Source organism: Corvus kubaryi, unplaced genomic scaffold (assembly GCF_017639235.1).
Source record: "Corvus kubaryi isolate FWS band 111438036 unplaced genomic scaffold, C.kubaryi_AGA036_p1.0 37396, whole genome shotgun sequence".
Taxonomy (NCBI): domain Eukaryota; kingdom Metazoa; phylum Chordata; class Aves; order Passeriformes; family Corvidae; genus Corvus; species Corvus kubaryi.
The window spans coordinates 24353034-24374859 of NW_024581135.1; the positions used below are offsets into that span (position 1 = coordinate 24353034).

At 36.6% G+C, this 21826-nt stretch overlaps 1 protein-coding gene across 6 annotated transcripts in view; it reads right to left on the reverse strand.

Annotated features, from left to right (window-relative positions):
- The window catches only part of PDE1A (phosphodiesterase 1A), a 179202-nt gene that overhangs the window by 101505 nt on the left and 55871 nt on the right, over positions 1-21826 (reverse strand). Inside the window, exon 1 of one of the 6 annotated variants that reach the window (XM_042040482.1) lies at positions 12203-12618. The exons of the other annotated variants lie outside the window; for them this stretch is intronic. Within the exon in view, the coding sequence (XP_041896416.1) occupies positions 12203-12255 (53 nt within the window). The 5' untranslated portion in view covers positions 12256-12618. Of the gene's footprint in view, positions 1-12202; positions 12619-21826 lie in introns of those variants that run through there. 6 annotated transcript variants of the gene reach the window in all.

Consider the following 21826-nt stretch of genomic DNA (forward strand, 5'->3'; position numbering starts at 1 on the left):
GCATATTCTCTCAAATAAAGAAATAAAGCTCAGTGGTAAGAGATTGTGGAAGTCACCAGAATGGATAAAGTTGCAAGTACATAGGAGGTTAGGTAAATGTTTCATTTGGAGTAACGCTCCTCATCACACAACATAACATTTAATATAGACAATTGAAAAATGCTATGGAAAGAAGATGGAGGCAATTGATGAGGCAGCAGCAATGCAGAAAACAATGCAGAAAGTATATTGAGAATAATAACATGAGTAAGAATAGATGATAGCACAAAAATGCAAGACTTCGGTGATTTTAGAAAGAGTTGTGTATACAATAAGGCATACCATTTTCCCAATATCTATGCCCTAAATAATTTGTTGCTAGAATAATCCATCTATTTGGAGGAATCACAGCTTGAAGAAAGCTGTAGATATACCACAGATTGAAAAGGAAAGAAAAGGAAATTTTAGAAACACCACCTGAAGGACAATATTCATAGAATAGAATCATAGAGTATCCTAAATTGAAAGTACCCACGAGGGTCATTGAGTCCAACCCCTGGCCGCGCACAGGACAGCTACAAAAATCACATCATCTGCCTGAGAGCATTGTCCAAATACTTGTTGAACTCTGTCAGGATTGGTGTTGTGACCGCTTCCCTGGCGAGCCTGTTCCAGGGCCCAAACACCATCTGGGTGAAGAACCTTTTTCTAATACCCAGCCTAAACCTCCCCTGACGCAACTTCAGGCCATTCCATCAAGTCCTGTCACTGGGCATCACTGAGAAGAGATGAGCGTCTGCCTCTCCTCTTCCCCTCACGAGGAAGTTGTGACTGCAATGAGATCTCCCCTCAGTCTCCTCTTCTCCAGGCTGGACAGACCAAGTGACCTTGGCCACTGCTCATATGGCTTCCCCTCAAGGCCTTTCCCCCTCCTCATGGCCCTCCTTTGGACACTCCCTAACACCTTTATGTCTTTCCTATATCATGGCACCCAAAACTGCCCCCAGGACTCGAGGTGAGGCCGCCCCAGTGCAGAGCAGAGGGGACAATCCCCTCCTTTGCCCGGCTGGTGATGCTGTGCCTGATGCCCCCCCAGGACAGGGTCAGCCCTCCTGACTGCCAGGGCACTGCTGACTCATGTTCACCATTGATCAGGACCCCCAGGTCCCTTTCCATAGTGCTGCTCTCCAGCCTCTCACTTCCCAATCTGTCCCTACACCCAGGGCTGTCCTGTCCCTGGTGCAGACTATTGAAGAACTGGATTATTTTTCTCAAGCATAGAGATGACTGAAAGCAGAGAGGTACACATGGGAAAAGTTCTTATTAAGAAGTTGATGAGAAACTATTCCTTCATACACTGAGGAAACAAACATTTCAAACTGGGCACGTTTTTAAGCATATCTCACTGTAGTGCACAGACAGTGAGAGATTATGCAGAGAAGCTGAGTCAGGAGGCGGAAGCAGTCTCTAGTAGGATAGAGTTTAGCCTGTGCCAAGACAGACTTCAAGATTCCTAAGGAAACCTTTGTATAGTCTGGTTTTACATCAGGTACTAGAATCATTAAAGCTGTTTTTCGCATTCCAAGATGATGGAATGTAAAAAGGGAGACCTGGCAACACAACAGCACATTTTAATTCAGGCCCTGAAGGGGCAATCATTCTGGCTAGATCAGTCTTGTGGAAAATAGTTTAAAATCTATATGCATTTTTATGGGAACTCAGTAATTTTTTTCTGCTCAAAACAACACCAAAATACTGTTAATTGTTTGGAAACAACATCCCATTAATTGAGGTATAATATTAGTTTAATTTTAATTTTTAGGAAACAAGTTATAGCACTGGAATCCTTTCTCCACCATTAAGGAAGACTTTAATTTGGTTCACAACAACATTGTAAGAATTTCTTGTAATCGTCCATTATCAATAGGAAAGATTACTGAAATACATTAGTTGTAGATACAAAAATGCTGCTAGCGAGGATTTTCTTGCTATTTTCTAAGTCCGTGAGAGACTTCTCTCTCTCACAGAAGAGGTAGCAGGGAATGTAAACACCCAAGCCACCTGCAACCTTGAAAAGTCTTGTTTATGGTATAGTAGAAAAATATTTTGACAATGGATGTTTTAGGATTTCAGCCAATCACCCCAAGAGGTGGCTGATCCTTTGTCCAATTAGACTATGAAGAAAAAAGTCTATAAAAGAGTTTGTAAAATAATTAAATAAATCAATCTTGCTGCACAATTCCTGCCTGCTGGATCTTCTCTCCTCCTCCTCCCTATGGCTGCGGGACACGGTGATATACCCTAGGGCCCAGGCCTGTGGTAATAATTAGTTTTACACCACTGCATTTTACATATTTTACATAAAACAAAAGTTCCAGTCTGTGTCTATGCAAAGCCACAAGAAAACACAACTAGTTTACAAATGAGGTGTTAACAGGACCTGTTCTGGTGGTGAAAGGTAGATTTTCTAAAGTTAGGGGATTAATAATTTTAAAAAGATGAGCTCAGCACAAAATGTTTCTCAGTTGATGCCACAAGGAAATCAAACTAATTTTCTCAAAAAGTACAAACATTTACACATAAAGTCTATACCAATCACCTCGACATGGCACAAGGAACATTCTATAAGGTCTGAACATTGACTGAAAACTTTTTGAGCTCCAGCAAGCAGAATGGCAGTACTCAAGAACAGTCTCATTGAATCAAATAATCATTTAGGTTAGAAAAGACCTTTAAGATCATTAAGTCAAATTGTAAACCTAACACTGCCAAGTCCCACTACACCATGTCCCTAAGTGCCACTTAATTTCAGATCCAGGCTTAACTGCTGTGCTGGGCAGTGTTTCAAATACTGGATGAAGGTCTGGATGATAGCCATCTGTCATCATTTCTAGTGATCAAGAAATTGCTTTATCTAATTTTTGCAAATTGAAAAAAACCCACAACCCCACCAGAATCCACTTAATGAATGGATTTTTCAGATCCCTTAAAGTATCTTGAAAATCAGACATTTCTGACAAGGAGAAATATTACAAAGCTCACTCACGCCAATTGAAAAATGACTCAACAACTGATCTTGTAATGCCTCTTGAATTCATCATTAACTCTAGAAAAGTTTGCTTGGGAATAGTAAAAAACAGCACACCAGCAGTGTCCTAAACACACCATCAGGCCAACATTAAATATTCAATATATTTCAACAGTGTTACTATCTGTAGCCTACCTACAGATAACATGGAATGATTGCCACAATTAATGATTTAGTGTATTAAGGGATGAGTAAGAATATAAAACTGCAAATGACCATTTTCTCATTAATTTCATTGACAGCTCATCACTTGCTTATCTTTACATTTTCACATTACTCATTATATTCTGTTACTCATTCTCTTCTTCTTTTAATTTTCCTTTATTTTTCTCTTTTCCTTTTTTCTCACCTCTTTTTTTTGGCTTCAGGTTATTTGTATAAAGTTTCTCATCATTCTCCCTTTCTCAATTCCAAAAACTTCTCAGTGTTACTCTGCCACTAAAGCCACTGATTTTTGCATTGGTTTTTATATTTACATATTCACCACAATCATCATCAAGTTTAATTCTGATGCTGACATCCTATATTTAAAATTTTGACTTTTCATCTGCAGCTCTGGGAGTGTCTACAAGGTCCATCTAGAGTGAAAGGGCCAGACAACAGCAGCTGTCAAAACAGAAGCATGAGTGTAAACAGCATGTGAGGATGGGATACACAAATCTCTCTGAAAGGGTGCTTTCACAAAACTCTTTACATTAAAGAGAAAATAAACATCAGCCACACTAAATATTATGAATTATGTAGAGATTTCTGACTCGAAAAAAAAATATATAGATGAAGTACAGAAATTTGAAGCAGCAGGAAGAGACCTTGGAGTGGAAACAGCAACACTCAAAACCTGTTTTGACACTCACAGAAGTTACCCTGCAGTCATCACAAGCCCTGCGTTGGTGCAAGCTTGTGGGGCACCTCAGTGGTTTCCGAGGCAGCAGTGGGCACGCACAGCACTGAAGAAACCATGTCTCCATTGCAAGGTTTGTGGAGGTAAGGAAATGAGATTTTTTGGACTTAACGTCCTAATGTCACACCCCATCTTCTGACTTGTCACCTTTCCTATATCATTTTCCATGTCCTTTCCCACCCACGATCACCAGCCATTTTTTCAGCCTTTCCAAAAACCCAGGTCTCTTCCCCTCCCACTACCAGTATGCAGTAATCACGTCCTTTTAAAGCCAGCAAGGCTTGACTGCTCTTCCAATTCTAGCTATGAAATAATCTTCGCCTTCAGCATCAACGACATGCCTGGCTTTTCCTCTCCTTAGTCACTGAGCATCCATCCACAGCCATCCCCCCCAGTTATCCTCGCCTTCTGATGAAATTACTAATATATTTACCTTTTTCTGAATCTATTATCAAAGTGTTCTAACAGTCTCTGTCAGTACAGGCCTTAGTATAAAAGGGTCTCTATCTGGACTGAGAGACTAAATGATAACATAGTACAAAATCTAGTAATAATCAATGTTGGATTTACTCATTATAGCAAAGCATAATCTTCAAGATTCATAAATTGAGGGTCTGATTTTTCATAACAGTAAAATGATTTATAAATATCCATGCTCAGAATGCACCTGTTACAGTAATTTACTGTGGATATAACTTTTACAAATAATGATGAATAAATCATATTTCCATGATTTTCAATTTCTTTGCTTGCTCTTTTTGCAATCATCCAGTATTCTTGACTTACATCTCTAGTATTATAGTCATAATTTCAAAGTTTAAAGATGAAGCAATGGAAGGTTGTTCTTTTTCTACATTTCCTTGCACAGGTCTTGCAAAATAAAAATTTTCTTAAGTCTTCACAAAAGAAAACATTATGCCTTGCAGACACACACAGGGAAGCTGAAAATGAGATAAGCTTGATGCCAGAAGAAAATCTACATTTGTCTGGTTACTTTTACATTGGACAGGCTAATCTTACACTGAGATCACAAGATACAAATGAGAAATAAATACATAAATGAAACACTGGAATTTTATTAAAGTGTAAGTACAAATTGAAGTACACTGGTCAAAATGTTAATTAAGGCTAACATCACTGAACTTCTTGTATTAGTTAAGTATTTATTTCTAAATGATCCAGTATTATTCATTAAGTCTTTTCTATTTTCCCCTTTTTCCTGCTGAATTTCAGGTTTCCGTTCTCTGAATAAAAACAGATTGCCAAAAAAGAATATTAAATCAAGTGGTACTATTTTAAATGCAGTGCTGCAATGGCCAACTAAGTTCTTCTAAGAGAACATAATAATAAATTCATTTTTGCACACTAGTAGCTGAATTCAGAAAATTACAGGTTTATGCCAAGGCAGCCTATGCAGTTGTCTATAAAATTGATCTAAATTCATATTTTTAAAACAACTTTACAACCATTCTTGAGTGAATAACTCAGAAAATTATAACCGAAAAACAGTTTCAAATCTTTTCATAAACGGTTTCTCAGTGTCTAATTTGGTTTTGTTAATTTTCTTCATGATTTGTCATTATTGTCTCATGGGTAGCTTAGCCATGTCAAAAATTTAGAAGTAATTAAAATATAAAATCTTTTTCATGTCTTACCAAATCTTGTTTTCACCTTGAGATTAATTTAAAAAGTAAGTCATACAGTTACGATTGTTAGGTGGGTAGACTGCTTCTGTCATTTTTTCTACTCTCTGCCTTTTAATGTACATAAAAGGAGAAATTTTGAAAAATTAAAATGAATGCTTTCAAGTGTAGGCCTTTTTAATGGAAAATTAAGCATTTCAGAAATCAACATTTCCATAATATGCAGTAATAAACAGAATATTGGTTTGGATTGTTCCTTATTGTTCTCTCCTGGTTTGGAAACAATTTTTAATGACATTATCCAATAAGTCCTAAAGGGCAAGCAAAAATATTATAAACACAGAATGCACTGAAATACTAAGTCTCTGAAAAGAAAAAATAAATAAATCTTTTAAATTTCATGTCTTCCTGACATACCCTGTTTTCATTCTCTTATTTCATGAAGATAATTTCCTAGGAGACTAGTAAAGACTGCTTAATGAGGATCTCAGCACTGTGACCAACTCCAGCACACGTGATGCTGCTACATGGGTGAATCAGGATTTCTTTTGCTTTGAATGCATTTGTGTGCACACGGGCAAACTGGGAACCCAGAAAGTCATCCTAGTCTGGTTTTTAAACCAATGGTTACAAGATCCCTGTGATCTGCCCAGGACTGCTAGAGAATATTCAGCCTGGTTTGACAAAAGTAGTTTTTTAAAACCTGTATAAAGGAAGTCCACTTCACCTCTTCACTGCTGTGCCTCACTAACTCAGCCTCTCCTCCCTCCTCCACTAATTTCCACCTCAGATACAGAGGCAGGAGTCCTGTCTTCATCCCTGACCCCAGGGAGGTGCTTAGCTTGTGCATCCTTCTCAGCACCACAGAGACAAGTTAAAACCCTGCCTTTCACTTAAACATGCAAGACAGGACATAGTGCCTTCGCTAACGCCTGGACAAACTGCAGTTTTCATCACGGGCTCTCTTCCATGGATGGAAAGCACGCTCCCCTGAAACAAGACAGCTGCCATGTACTCTGGGAACTGCAGGTGCTTTGGGAAAGCAGAACAGGGTACTTTTACCAGGTGATTTAAACCTATGACTTTCCAGAAAAGGATAATGCAAGAGAGGAGTAAAAATTAATCTCACACCAAATTGAAGGCTACAAGGTCTGTGAAATAGGAGTGGCTCTAACCTTTTGCTACAGCTGCTTTTCCCACCAACTTGAAAATATAAAGCACTGCTACTCTCTGCAGTGGGCCAGTACTTCTCACCATATCCATTTACAGTGTTTCTTCTTCACTCATGGGCCTTGTCCCAAGGAAGTGAAGAATGCAGCATAACAGAGTTATGGCTTTTAGGTCTGACTAAACAGATTTTTGAGAGAAAAGTACAAAAAAATCTCCTCACCAGGGAAGAAATTTCATTCAGCCTCAGATCTAAATAGAATTACTTTTTTACACCGACCTCTTTCCCACTGGAATTTATAGGTCAGCTCTGCCATTTAAAAAAAAAATATTGACAGTTTAAATCAATACAACTATGTAATATTTTGAGGGATTTACCCATCACTGTAGCCATTAAAGCCACACAGGAAGAACCAGAAGGGAGCACATAGGCAGAAACTACATCACTAACAGGATGGCCATGGCTATGAACTATGTGTATGTTTGCAAAGCTGCAGCAAAGTTTGTCATTAGTGCAAGGGGCAATCAAGAAACAGACTATGATTTCAGGGTCTTCTTGTGGCGCTGCATTTTTATATTCTGGCCTTTCCTTAGACCATGAAGTAAAGGACAACTGTGTCTTCTCTTCCCCACCCACCTTCCTCCTACACCACAGGAATAAGCTGTCATTCATTAAATTAATATGCTACATTAATTTACAATTAAGCTATCAGTAGGAATAATTATATATAAGGTATATGCAATCATAATTGCAGTGCACAACTCAATATAAACCTCTCAAAGTTCCCTGTACATGTTTATTCCCTACACACAGTATAAAGATAATAATAATTTGGAGCCACTTGAAGGCTGCCACAAATAAAGGGAGAAACAGATTTTTTTTTTACAAACTTCTAAGCAGCTAAAATCTGCTACTTTCTATGCTGCCCACAGGTACATAATTTTTTACTTGCTTATCAAGTTGCTTCTTTTTCATACGTTATTCTGATTTGGTACCTTTCTACAGACACAAATTGAAAAGGTGCCAACAGCAGCTATACCCAGGCAAAACAAAAATATGCCTGGTCAGTACACACTATATTGATGCCAGAGCATAAAGAGAGCAAGATAAAACTCACAAATAGGACAAAAATTGTTACCATAGTATGAGGATGTATCCCTCGTACTTGGTAAAACTCCTGAATATTTCAAGCGTTCACGAGAAGAAAAGAATTTTTAAAAGGAAAGAAGGAGAAACCATTACACTGATGGTTATTTTTTGCTAGAAATTACATGTTAGTATATTTTTTCTAGAAGAAAAGAGTCTCTGGCAAAAAGTTAAAATGTCTAGGAGTCACAGAATATTTTATTATTATTTACTCTATCATTAAAACTCAAAAGTTATTGATATGGCTTGTTCTTATTCCACAAATTACAGCAGTATAAACATTCTCTGGAAATCAGGTGTCTATAAACAATATTCTGTACAGTATATAATTACCTATGTGCTCTATGGTGGTGTAGAAATAGTGCTGGAATAGTTTCTGCTAGTTGATTACAGTAGGCAACAGCATTTAGTATTTAGAATCAATCTTAGCGTAAAACGAAATAACGAATCAGCTATATATGTTTTGAGGGACTAGACACCAAAGGACTGGACTGGGTCATTTTGTTAGTAAAGGGAATTCAAAGTTACAGAGAGATCCAGTCTAGTTAATTGCAGTTAATATAACATTCATATGTAAATGAACAAGATACTGGAACAACAGCAACAGTACAAGGAGCTCTTCTCATATGCAGGCACCGCAGAGAAGGTGACACCAGAGCTCCCTGAGGAGCAGGAAAACCAGTGGTTTTCACCCTTATTCTTTCTCTGGCTTTGAGCCCCTATTTTCCTGTTTCTATTGCTCTAAGGGAAAACCCTTGATCCAAAATTGCATGAAACCACAGAAAATGTGCAGAACAAAAGGGAGGTATTTTGAAACTAATGCATTAATATTTTTTAAACACACTAAGAGCCTTAAATCAAAGCCATTACATAGCAAGGACAAATTCTTTGTTTTTATCCAGCTGTCATTGATCTGGAAATCTCAAAGCCCAAGGGTTTCTTGAACTAATTGCAGGCTTTTGTGGACCCTACCAAGGCAAAGACACCCAAAGAATTACTTGTCTTGTGACACTCTGTTCCTTTTGCTTCCATTTACAGACAAGACCAGGAAGACCAAAGTCATACAACCCAACCCATTCCCTAAAGACTGAAGCAGAGTGCAGAAAAATGTTAGCTTCAGTATAAGGTTTGATTGATGACCATGTAGATTCATATGTTAACAGAATTCATAGAAATTTGAGCACTAGAACACCTATTATGTCATCTAATCTATGCAGTTGACAGAGAAGGATTTGTTCCCTAAAGCATATTTCATATGGCTTTATTCAATCAATTTTAAAGTAGGAGCCATGAGGCACCCATTGCTTTCTTTAAAAAAGCTGATTTGTTTATTGTTTGAATTAACTTCACCATATCCAGTCACAGCAAATATGCTCAAGATGCTGTTCTTAATAAAAATATGGAATGTCCTCAGTAATTTGTGTTAGCATTAAAACAGCAAATAAATATCCAAGCTACACCTTCTATTGAAATATATCTTTGCATATAGCAGACTCTTCCTTTTATATTAATGAATGCAGGAATCTCTAAGTATTTGGCAGTCTTTTCTGGTGCAATTAAAAAATTTTATCCTAATTGATGTTCTTTAGTACTTCAGTAATCAGTCTAATGTGATTCGTAAGCTTGGCTTTTTTTTTACACAGTTATATTTCTGAATTAATTTAGTTATTTCAAAGCACTGCTGGGTAGCAAGTACCAAACATTACACTTAGTTCCCACTGTTTTTATATTTTTATTTCTTCATGAATTCAGAACTTGCAAAAAATTTGTAAATAAGTCAAAAATATCTTCTTGTCATTGCGTTTCCCATCTTGACACATAATACCTATGCCCCTCTTACGTAGAGTATTGGTAATACTGAAAAGATTATTTAGAATAAATACTTATATTTTTACATACTGGAAAAACAACTTAAGTAGAAGTACAGATCCACTGTAAATGCAAGTTTGCTATGTAGGAAGATACTTACAGGTACTTACTGTGTTCTAACATAACTCAGAAAGACATGTATTTTAAGAGTAACTATAATTAGTGTTAGACTGTCATCAAAACATTGGTAAATATAAATATATATCAAACTTGGGAATTTTTTTTTCTTTTTTTTCAAGGAAAAAAATTAATAGACTGCTGATTCAGTTACCTTAATGTAAGATTTGTACCCAGTAAAACCGTTTCGCCTACATGGACAAAAAAATCACAGGATTCAAAGGGCTGAGGCTAAATCTTCACAATTCTTGCATGAGAACATTTTTTCACCAGAGAAATATTTTCCAAAGTCGTAAAGAAAATGAACACACATTTAAAAAGCAGCTCTTTAACATAGGATAGCATCTGTAGTTACTGCACATGATACAATCTTTATGACATATGGAGATTGTCTTTCTGTTTGAGCCGCCTAAAATATTATGCTGGTCTCGACCTTGGAAACGTTTCTTAAGCGTTTACTGTAGTATTACAGAGATCTTTTGCCAGAAGAGTCACTGCAGAGCCATGGACTCTTTGGGGGCTTTCCATATTAGGGGTTTTCTTGCTCTGGATTAAGCATGCCAACAGTATTTAGTTGCCGTTCTGTATTTAGAACTGATTGGAAGGAATGGATTTTGGTAAGAAATGTTGAAACTTCTTGTATTTCATTGAGTTAAGTTCACTCCCACAAGACAATTTAGGGAAACATCCGTTAAGAAAGCTGTTGCAAACTATCCAGTACTACACCAGCTACAGCAGATTTCTATAGCTCATTACCAAATGTCAGGAAATATGCATTTATTCACCCGCAATTCTAATGGCCCCAAAAGACTGAAGAATGTGCATTTCGAATTTTTTTTTTTAATTGCAGCTTATAGGATAATTATCACAGATCCTTGGAAATAGTTACTGATGTTTAAACAAATATATTCAATTAAACTATTATCTTAAATAAAAATATATCACTTGAGGAAGATATCAAATGTCTCTTAATAGTCAGTTAAAATCTTTCTGTGAAAGAACTTTTTAGCTCTTCTTTATTGAAGTGCAAAATGTTTAATTTCATTTATGATATAAATTGCATAGCAAATACACACAGGACATTCAAATTTAAGGTTAACAGTTATGTCATTTCACTTCCATAGTAACCTTTTAGTGTCCAGATTCCCTTTCTGCCCTGCAACTGTAATATTACTGAAAGATTTCTCCACATCCAAGATTAGTAGGACATAGTCCTGGCACGACTACCTGTCTGAACTTACTCTGGAACTGCAACACCAACTGTTACTGGATTCCCATAATATATGACATCAGTAGTGGTGATTCAATAAATAACAAACCTGTATTTGCTCTGGGACCATCTATAATCTTGTATTTATTTGTCATATCAACACTGTGGTTTCAGTATCCTACCGACGTCACCCAGTAAGAGTTGGGGTTTTGTAAAATTGTCACCAGCCATAAACAGAAGTGTGAACTATTGCAGGTTTATTTAATCTTACAGCCACTGCATCCTTATTCATAGCAGTTTGAGAAATATTATTTCCCACTCAAGGTCATTTGGCCTGAAGCTAGGACTTGACAAAGGGAAAAAAGAAGTCTCCTGTGGTTAAAAGCACAAGTAAACTAGATCTAATCCTGATCTGTAAAGGAATTTTACAATTGACTTTAAAATAGAAAATAATCAGAAAGATGTTTCAGCGATCAAATTAATATATAGAGGATGTTTTGAAGAACCACCTCACTAAAATTCCAACTTGTTACTCTTTAAACTTGAGCCCTTACTATCAGAAGTGTCTTACAGATCATTTAGAATTTGAGCACTTGTCTGCACATCCCAGCAAGCAGGCTACTTTACTCTGAAAGGTGTAACATTTCAAGTATTAAAACTCTGCCATCCAGACATAAGCAGCTAAACCAGCCAAGAACCACGTTCCACTTTTAAAGTTTTATAATTCCAGAATACACTGAGGGGCTTCAGAGCTGTAGGAAAACAGAACACACAAAAAAAAAAAGTTTTCAAAAACTGCTCTGCCTCTCTTTCATAATAAAGACAATCCCACACAAAACTTTAGAGAATGCAGAGAACAGAGAGGAGAAGAAAAATAACTTTTATAAAGTCTCAGTATAAGTGGAAAAAAATTATATTCTGAGAACCAAAATCACCTAATATGTTACTAGGTTATGCAATATTAAACCCTTTATCTTCAACAATTTTTTGTGCGCTTGCACACAAACTTTAAGTCAACAAATAGGACTAAAGAGTAAAGTTCATAACATTTTCAGTTCAAAGTAATAATAGCATCACTTACCTAAAGATTGGTCTTTGGAGATGCTTTTTCTTGATTGTAACACAATCATCCATTTAAAGGGGGGAAAAAGACTTCTTCCAGCAAATAACTCCAAAAAAAACCAGGGAGTAATCGGGAAACTTGTTCTTAGCTACTGTGCTGCAGAGAGCACACAGAATGGTATTTTGGTGCTGGGGGAAGCCTCCCTCCCTCTTTCTGACAGTGGAGCAGAAAAGGGCCATAGAGGCCACAGAAGCCAGGCACAGCCGTGCGCTACCAAACCGGGCAGGCTGAGCAAAACTGGAGTCAAGTTGATCGAAGCGCAGAATTGCACTGGATTCTTTTCAACTGTGCAAGAAAAGGGGGGAGCTCTGCCAAGTGCTACCCAGGTAAAAATTTGTTAGATTATACCAGCCATGAGAGCACTTCTTACACATACTGGTCAAAGTCCTAAATGCAGAGTCACTCTCTCTCTCTCTCTCTAAAACACACTGTTCCGAGGCTCAACTTTTTTTTTCTTCAAAATAAAAGTTGTGCAGCTGTTTCAGCATTCCCATGTGAGTACCTTCAGAAAATTTGTTCTGGTAAAAAAACTGTATACAAATTAATGAAGACGGATGGATCTGGTCTGTAAGGCTGGCTCTACTTCAAGAGATTGTAATTATTTTACAATCTGGCTTTTATTCACTCTGGATGATGTGTGGATATAACTATGCAAATTAAAGCACTGCTCATAATTTTTAGCATACATAACCTAATAACCTAGAATTGGCTGAAGCAGAATATGGTGTTTGCAGCTGGTAGGACAACAACTACATGAAACAAATCAAAGCTACATCAGTGAGGAAAACAAAAATTACCAAGTTCAGATAGTGCCAGTAGAAAACTGTTACTGTTTGCACGATAAGATTTCAACATAGATCCAAACTGAAAATCTTGCTCTGACATCACACTGACATAGATCAGGAGGAATTCAACCGCAGCGAACACAGGCTGTAAACAAAGCTATAAAGCAGAAGCGGCTGAGCGTGGTTCTCAGCGAACACAAGTCATGAGGGCTTCAGGTGAGACACAATTTCCCGCAGACGTCAGAGGGCCCGTAGCAAACCTGTGCTAGCAGAGGTCTTGATGGGAAACATGGAACCCAGCCAGAGGAGCGGCAAACCAGCAGCAAGGCAGCACCATGTGTGCAGCTGCACACCATGGAACCGTGTGCCCCCTTCCTGTCGAGGGAGGCAAGGTCCTGCCACTGGTTCTTCCCTACGTCCCAGCACTAGAGCTCCCTTGCAGCTTGATTCGTGTCGAGTACTCTGGGTGCACGGGCTGGAGTTCCTGATATGGGACAAGTAGGATCAGGATGGTTGGGATTCTCCTGCAATTGCATTAGTGGTTGGAAAGAGAGGAGAAGAGGGGCAGATTTACACAGTTAAGTGCACAACCCTGGCGTTATCAAAGTTTGAGGCAAGATAAGGAAGGTATGCCTTAGGCTGTATATGACCATGAAAGTTTACATTACATTATGCACAAATTATTATTCAATTAACAATATTTTCATGGAATAACTCTATATAACAGCGAGATAACATATATTAATGTGTATTTTCACAAAGAAAAACCTAGGAGTTAAGTGGATTTTGAAACAAATAAAGTCTCTTCCTAGAGGTAAATATATTGCTTTTACAACAGAGTGATGGTGTCAAGTTTTGTTAGTCTGAAAGGACCCACTAAGTGATCCCCACACTGTATTAAACTATCTTCTTGACACAGCTCTTATACTCTTATACTCTTGATAGGAGTATCTAAAGAAAAAAATATCAGACTGTCATCACCAGTTATTTTGTGCAGTTCAGTTTCAATTTCCCCACTATTTCTATTCCCCTGAGAAGTAGAGAGAAATACACCTTCACCAGGAAAACAATTACCTGTATCAGATTGCAAGATCTGGAGGGATCTGAAGATCTTTCTTCAATAATATGTGGTGTTCAGAGTGTTGTCATATTTTTAAAGATCTTCTTCATCTAGTCATCATCTTATTCGTTCTTGTCTGCCAAGATTTACTATTTCCTTCGTATAGTTTTCATGCTCTGGATTTCAGCATTTCAAAATAATTTGCTGCTTTTTGAAGTGTGCTCACTCACAGATAATATGCAAAGCTAAAACTTGCAATGAAACCTCCCTTTTCTTTCTGTTTCACATTATGTTCATATATTGCTATACTTCTGTTATTTAGAGGGATTTTCTGTAGCTCAGGGTAAAAATCTAAAAAGTTACAAGAAAGGAAAAAAAATTCTCCAAATTCTCAATGAAAGCTATACCAAATATGTTTCCGCTGAACCCTCAAACCTTTTATCTAGCAGCTTTATTGGTCCTGAAAGTAGCAAACATCTTAAAAGTAAATTTTTCTGGGTCTACTCCAATGTACGTTTTTGTTCATGGTACTTCCATTCAAGCATGGCTTGAAGAAGAAGTACTGTTTGGGGGAGCTGAAATTCCCACAGTGAAACTTTGACTACAAAGAATTCTGGAGGAAAGAAAATATTAATAATATTTATAGGAAATGTAACACAACTTCATGTTCATTGCATTGATTTTCATCTTCCAAAAAGCCTTTTGTGACCATTTTTTTCATTCAACACAGCAACTACCTACTGACTTCTTTATAATATTCAGAAATCATGTCTACATGTTAAATAAGTATTTGCATAAATCCCTTGACAGAAGGCATTACAGAAAAATATGATAGATCAGCTAGACTCAGGCCTGAAGCCTGAGTCCCACTGGAAAAATAACGTGTATGAAGTTCACCAACATGGAAGTCTTTGCAGATTGCAGAATTGGAGCATGTTGGAGTAACATTACTCCAATATGTAGGCTATATGTACTCCAAATTGTATGCTATACTGGACCTGATACATGGAATGCACTGAAGAGGTGCACTTTAATTATAATGAGGAAGTGTAATTCCAATGAGCTTTTCCTTGAAAGCATTATTGTAATTTTGAAATGTCCATTATAGACAAGCTTCATCGTATTTCTTACTTCAAGTTAATCTTTTTAGGATTAATTAGAATGGTAAAAAGATATTTAAATGATGCTCTAGAGATATCTTATTTAATTTTCAAACACTAGACGAAACTCAAGTAGAAAATATCTAAATTATTTTTTCTCCATTTGTTTTCCAATAATTGCTGTTATTGTTTGCCCATCACAACCAGTGACCACTGCTCTATATGATGCTAGTTATTTTAATTCATCTTCCACGCATATGTTAATGTGAACAAAGACTTTTTGAACCAAAACCTTGTAATACTTTACCACTCACAGAACCTGAGTTTTCCAAACTTCAATATCTATAACAACAATTAAGTAATTTGATATTTAATACTATATCTCAGGGCAAAAGACTGCATATGAGGTAGAACCCAAAACATTCTATTCTGCTTTCTTTAATGCCACATATTTCTTATTGATCTGTAGCTCTTTGCCAGAAGTCTAGAAATGTAATTATTTCTCCTACTTTGATTTCAAAGCTGTGGGCAATTAAGATGGTAAATTTAAGAACCCATAATCTGTGTGTGTCAGACACTTGATGCTTTCTACTTTCTAGCTAAAATACCTTCTGGCTGTGAAGATATGTGTTAGCATTGCTGGCTGGGGTTTTCTACCTCTGTAGAAAGACACATAGGTGGGAAGATCAACAGAAAGGGGAGACAAAGAAATTATAAAGGCGTCATCAACCACATACGTGAAAAAGAAATTACCTTTATAAAAAAGCTGGAATATCAGTGAGAAAAATAACTGGCAAACTGTATTGTAAGAGTGGTAATTCTGTCGAAGTAGAAAGATAATTTATCTAAGCAGCTTGCTGTCTCAAGGCCAGCACTACTCAATATTTTCTTCAATGGTTTGGATGGAGAAAGGAGAGATATTCTTATTCCAAAACAATATTAAGACAGTAATCTTTTCTGAATGTCCTTGGCAAACTCCAGAAATGCTCAGAAAAAAAAAAAAATTTAAAAAGAGGATATAAAAAATACCAAGCTCTACATACACATGGGAATAATCTGCAGGACAAGGGGCCACTGGCTAGGCAGCATTTCTTCAGAAAATGCATGGGAAGCAGCAGTGAATCATACACTAAACAATCACAGTCTTAGGCAAAACAAGCGTAATTCTGGAAGGTAATAAAAGGAGTATTGTCCAGAAGAGCAGCCTCCCACTCTCTGTGTTCCTAAGGCTCACCTGAAGCATTGATTTTTGCTTTGAGGCAACACGATTCAGCAGACACATACAGGACTAAACCTTGACAAAACAGAAATTTAGAAAACAACTCATGAGTAAAGACAGAAGGTCACACAATGCAGCCTAAGGAAAAGCAAACCTAATTAAAAATATTCCAGAACACAAATATAACTGTGTAATTTATGGAAACAGACTATTTTCCTTACCCCTGTGGTCAAGAAATAACAAACTGCAAAATAGCTCATAGGGTTGTAAGTTATGGTAATAAAGATTGAATGGTGAAAAAAATACTTTTTAAAGGAAAGTAATAAGGATATTAATTGCTGAGGGAATCTGTTCTTAGAAACACAATGAGTAGCTTTCTAAGCATAGATTTTTAAAAGGCTATATGAGCAGGTTTCAGAAATTATTAGTCTTGCCTTGGATGAGAATATAGATTAAATAATCTCTAAATACATCATCAAACTTCATATTTCTAAAATTCTTTGGTAACCAACTGCTATTTTCAGCTTCTAACTGAACCTGCTGTTTAGTTTCAGATTTTAGTGTGCATTAAACCATTTACCAATCAGCTGTGGCACTTGGGCTTTTCAATCTTTCACCTATTTACCACTTAACCCAAATTTTGAGCTTTGGTCCTTCATTCAGGCAACAAAGTGTGACACTTAAAGCTTTAATCCATTAAACACCATAATTTCTGTTTTGCTTCCATAAGTAAGTATGGGGTCAGGGGCTTTCCTGAATTTTCCACAAGCAACAAGGAATAAGTGGGGAGCTAAGTTTTTTGCATCCATTTTCTGCACTAATGTAGTTCCAAAAAAAGACAGCATATTTCTACATGCTTCTCTTCTTACAGGTATGAAACATAAAAATCTAAAGCAGAACTTATGAAAAGAATTCTTACTCTTCAGTACGATACTTTGCACCAGTTTACTGTTTAGGAAACTTGTAACTAAATCCCTAAGTAAAGTATGAAGAGAAAACTTTTTCTAGTAGAAAGTGCAACTAATCCCTAACAAGATTTTTATTCAGTTATTTCTAAGATTGTTGGAATAAATTCACTTGATAAAGGCTGTTCACAGACTAAGGATTCACACTTGGTGCATTAGAAACCAGAGTGGATTATGTGACATCTATCTATACCATCAGTGTCACTTCAGCAAGAAGGTCTTCCAAGGCTCTCTACAAGACTCTCTACAGAACAGCTTCCAGAGTCTTCCTTTCCCTCGTAATAAGAGGGCCAAGCCTCTCTGCACACCTTTTACCAGCTTCCAATCTCCATGCAGGGTCTCTGAATCTGTCTATACCAAGCTAATAAAATTGTCCAGATGTCTGATGTCCCCAGAAACAGGTTAAATGCTAAAGGAGATGCTGTGATTGCCTGCCATGCAAAGGGTAATTTTATCACAAGCATGTCATGCTTGATATAGAATACTACCTACTAGGACTGTGTTTGTGTAATGGTTTAAGAGCTCAATTATAGTTACCCACATTCTTCATATTCTTTGGCACAATTCCTCCTGTTAAGGATCAGGCTGAGTGGTGTTTCACCCAACTGTTATACCAGGTTTGCATTAAGCTTACTGCACTCTGAGCAGTGTAGGACACTCTCAACTGGTTTCTTCTTGTTGACGTCAACAAAACCCACTCTAAAACTTCACCTGATGACTTCTCCAAGCTTGAAAAACCAGACAGAACTGAAGAGAATTGTGACTCATTCAGACTGCAGATAGAAGAGTTGTCAAATGTCACTGGATCTATTGTAGTACATGTGCTGAAGCTCTATGAAAAGACTTGTGCAGGCCTTTAAGTTCTGCCTTCCCTTTTTACCTTTTCTAAGTAAAATAAATTCTAAATGAAATTCTAAAATAAAATTGTTTTACTCTCTCTTACTTTCCCTGTTTACATGCACACACAAACTGAGCAGAAGCTTACGTCAATGCCGTCATGCAGGAGATTAATTTCCCTGCTAAGATTTTCCTGCTCAGACTGGAACACAGGAACTTGGCTTAAGAAGCTTCCCAGTGCTTTGCTTGTGCTTTTATATTTTTCTATATCGTAAAAGTCCTAGTGAAACTCAAGCAAATAAGTAGAAATAACAAAAAAATTCAAATACCAATGTCTTAGGAGAACATTAATTTTCCTGATTAATAAAACTCTTCTCAAGAATGTGACCAGTGTCACAGCTGTATTTTATTGGATTCTACCTGGTACTATTAGGATTTTATACTCTGCATCTTCAGTGAAGGGAGAGAGGGGGATGAGAAGGAAAGCAAGGGAGGGGAAATGAGAAGAAAGAAATTCCTTTGGGATATATGATGCTAAACTAGCACTGAGATACACAAGTCAAAACATGGCATTCTTTGGTTCTGAGCCAGTGCAATATTATTATTGGCCACAGTTGATGGAATTTCAGTCTGTATCAGAAAACACAGTAATTGATGTGCCATGTGTTTTCTAAATGTATACACATAATGGCAACTGTACACTGACAACAGAGCAACTACTGACTAAGCATACTGTTGCTCTTTAGGGTGGAAAAGGGTAATAAAATCCCCAGAACTTAGTACAGATGGTCTACATAAAATCAAGAAAAAGATAATTGCTAAACGTTTTCAAGGGAATGATTAAAATACATGCCAGTATCTGTTTGCTACAATACTTAAATATAAAAAAAAAAAAGTTTAGAAATTCAGAATTGTCCAGCAAGGAAAACATGACTAACTGTGCCCTATGTTAAGCATGGCTATTGGACAATGTCAAAATCATGACCAAAAGAATTTTTCTGCTAAATTGAAGTTTTGCATGGAAAATATATGAGCACTTAATAGGACAGAGGCTATGCTACAAGGAATTAGAAGATATATGGTAGACTACATCAATTTTCTCTATATCCAGTAGTTCTCATCTGAATGTCTGGAACAAAGAGGCAAGAATCTATCATTAGCTACCTCTTCAACTACAGTTTTTTCTTTGTAAGCCACATTCAAATCTGTGTAGGTGGCAGAGTCTGAAAACTTAATTTTTTGATTTTTTTTTTTTTCATTTTAGATTTTTAAAATATTTTGCACTGTCTTTCATCATGGTCTCCAAGATCATGTATTTCCTAGTTTTTTGAAACTTACTTCATTATAATTGATTAAAATACCCTGGTCTATGCACAGTTATTGAGAGTTTCTGGTTTTCATCACTAGATTTCTGGCATCCAGTTTGACTGACACAGAAGCTATCTGGAAGTATAAACCCATACTCTTCCCTAGGGGATTAGCAGAATCTGGGACTTGTTGCAGTGTCTTTTCAATCAGCTACTTGTTCTTTGGTCACATCACCATTGTGAAAAAAAAAAAGAGATGACACAGCAAAAAACTCTACAGGTGATTATAAATCATCTTACAAAACTGTTTCATTGAAATAGCAACACTAATAACAGATCTTTGCTTTCTGATTGTGAAAAATTGCTTTTAAATTACAGTTTCCCCACAGATGTCTTGAAATCTGACATCCATCATTTTTAAGCCTTACAAATAGTGATAAATGAAATTCTGAGTTCAGCTCTATCCTCAGATCTGTAACATGGCCATAGACAAAATATGTCTTGTGTGTGACTCAAAAATTGATTCTTCTAAGACAATAACATTTGGATCATTCTTATCTTTCTATTATAAAGATAGTCACAAAATGTAATGCATACAGTAATGATCCAAATTTTTTTTCTTCCTATCTGGATTCTATTACGGCCTTTGCAATACATAGTACTGTCTTTCTAAGATAAAAAGATTCACAAAAGCTTTTATTCTCCTTGTACTATATTACCTACATTATTTTTCTCCTTATACCAGCTCACTATCTTCCCAGCACCCCACAGACTTCTTCCCAAGTCTATTTATTGTGAGGACATTCTTCTAAATGTGCCAAGTATATGTGTACTCATGACACAAGACTAGCAGGAAGTTTATCTTTTCCAGCAAAACTTTACAGAGACTCAGAAGAAAACTCGCCCTGTTATTTGGCAACAGCACTTCCAGAGAGGAAAAACAGCAACCAAAGGAGAAATGTGGAATTTTATATATCAAATAGTTTTCTCTCTCCCCACCTGGTAAAGTTAATTCTTAGGATGACCAAATTATGTAAAACAAGGCCCTCCTGCTAATTGTAGTCTAGGCATGAGAAAACTCTGAAACTATTTCAAATGCACTGGTAATGATCCTCAAGAAGGGCTCACTAGTGTGTTCATGTACGGGACTCCTTGGGATAAATTTTGACTGTCAGTTAATCTACAGTGAATTTGTCAGTATATCACTTATTTAGTCAACAAATTTTAAAAATAGAAATGGTGCTTAAAAGTAGTTCAGTGCTCACACTTTTTATCAAGGGTCAAAAGTTTGTCAGAAATATAAAGCAAAAAGAACCTGACTAGAGAATGTGAAACACACCAAGCATTACAGTTTATAAACAATGACTCATGATTTCCTACAAAGTGTCTGCCTAGATTTTTTTCACTTTCCCCTCTTCATGGAAACACATCCTTTTTATTCATACATTTAAAATCCCATTTGAGAAAAATTAATTTCAAAACTTTACTAGAGCCACAAGCTAAAACAAAAATTCAATATGCATTCATTTTATACCATAATCTCTCTGAACTCAAGGCTGAGGCAGACTAATTTTGCTAGTTAAATTCTCCAAGATGTTTGAATGTGGGTACACTGTAGTTGGCTTCATTCTCCATGCAATTATCAATATGAATTTAGCATACATGTAACTGGCTATGCTCCCAGCCCCAGAGAGTGAGCTGTTTTGATTATCTACTAAAACCAAAAAGTACTCGCCAGGGTATTGTTCAACTCCTTATATATGGTCTGTGTCTACCTAGACCAAAGAATGAGTTACTATTTTTCATACTAAATCTTAAAATTGAACTAAAAGCAACAAAGAACAGAATTTTAGACATAATCTGTGCACTGATGTCCTTCATAGAACTATCAAACTTCTTGTGAGTTACTCCTGAATGGTAAGTTAAATCCCAATATTCAGTAAGAAAAAGGTTTTCCAGTGTCTAAAAACATCTTGACAACAGCTGGAAAATATCTTTAATAAGATATATATCAAAACTGACTGCTGTATAATATTGTATGTTATCTGAAGACTGGGTGTATTTCTCTCCTTTCAAATGGTGTCAATTTTCTAGCTCTTAGAATTTTATCATTCAGTTACACTCACCCCCTAGTGGAAAGATGAAGTGATTTTCTTCACACTCTGTCTCAGCTTTTTCTCCTAAACCTATCAAAAAACATGCTAAGTTGTGTTATTTTTTCTGATTCTGAACTATGTTACATGGGTACCTTCTGACTACAGTCATATACCATCAACTGGGCATTTGAACCAAACCACTGAAACACAATT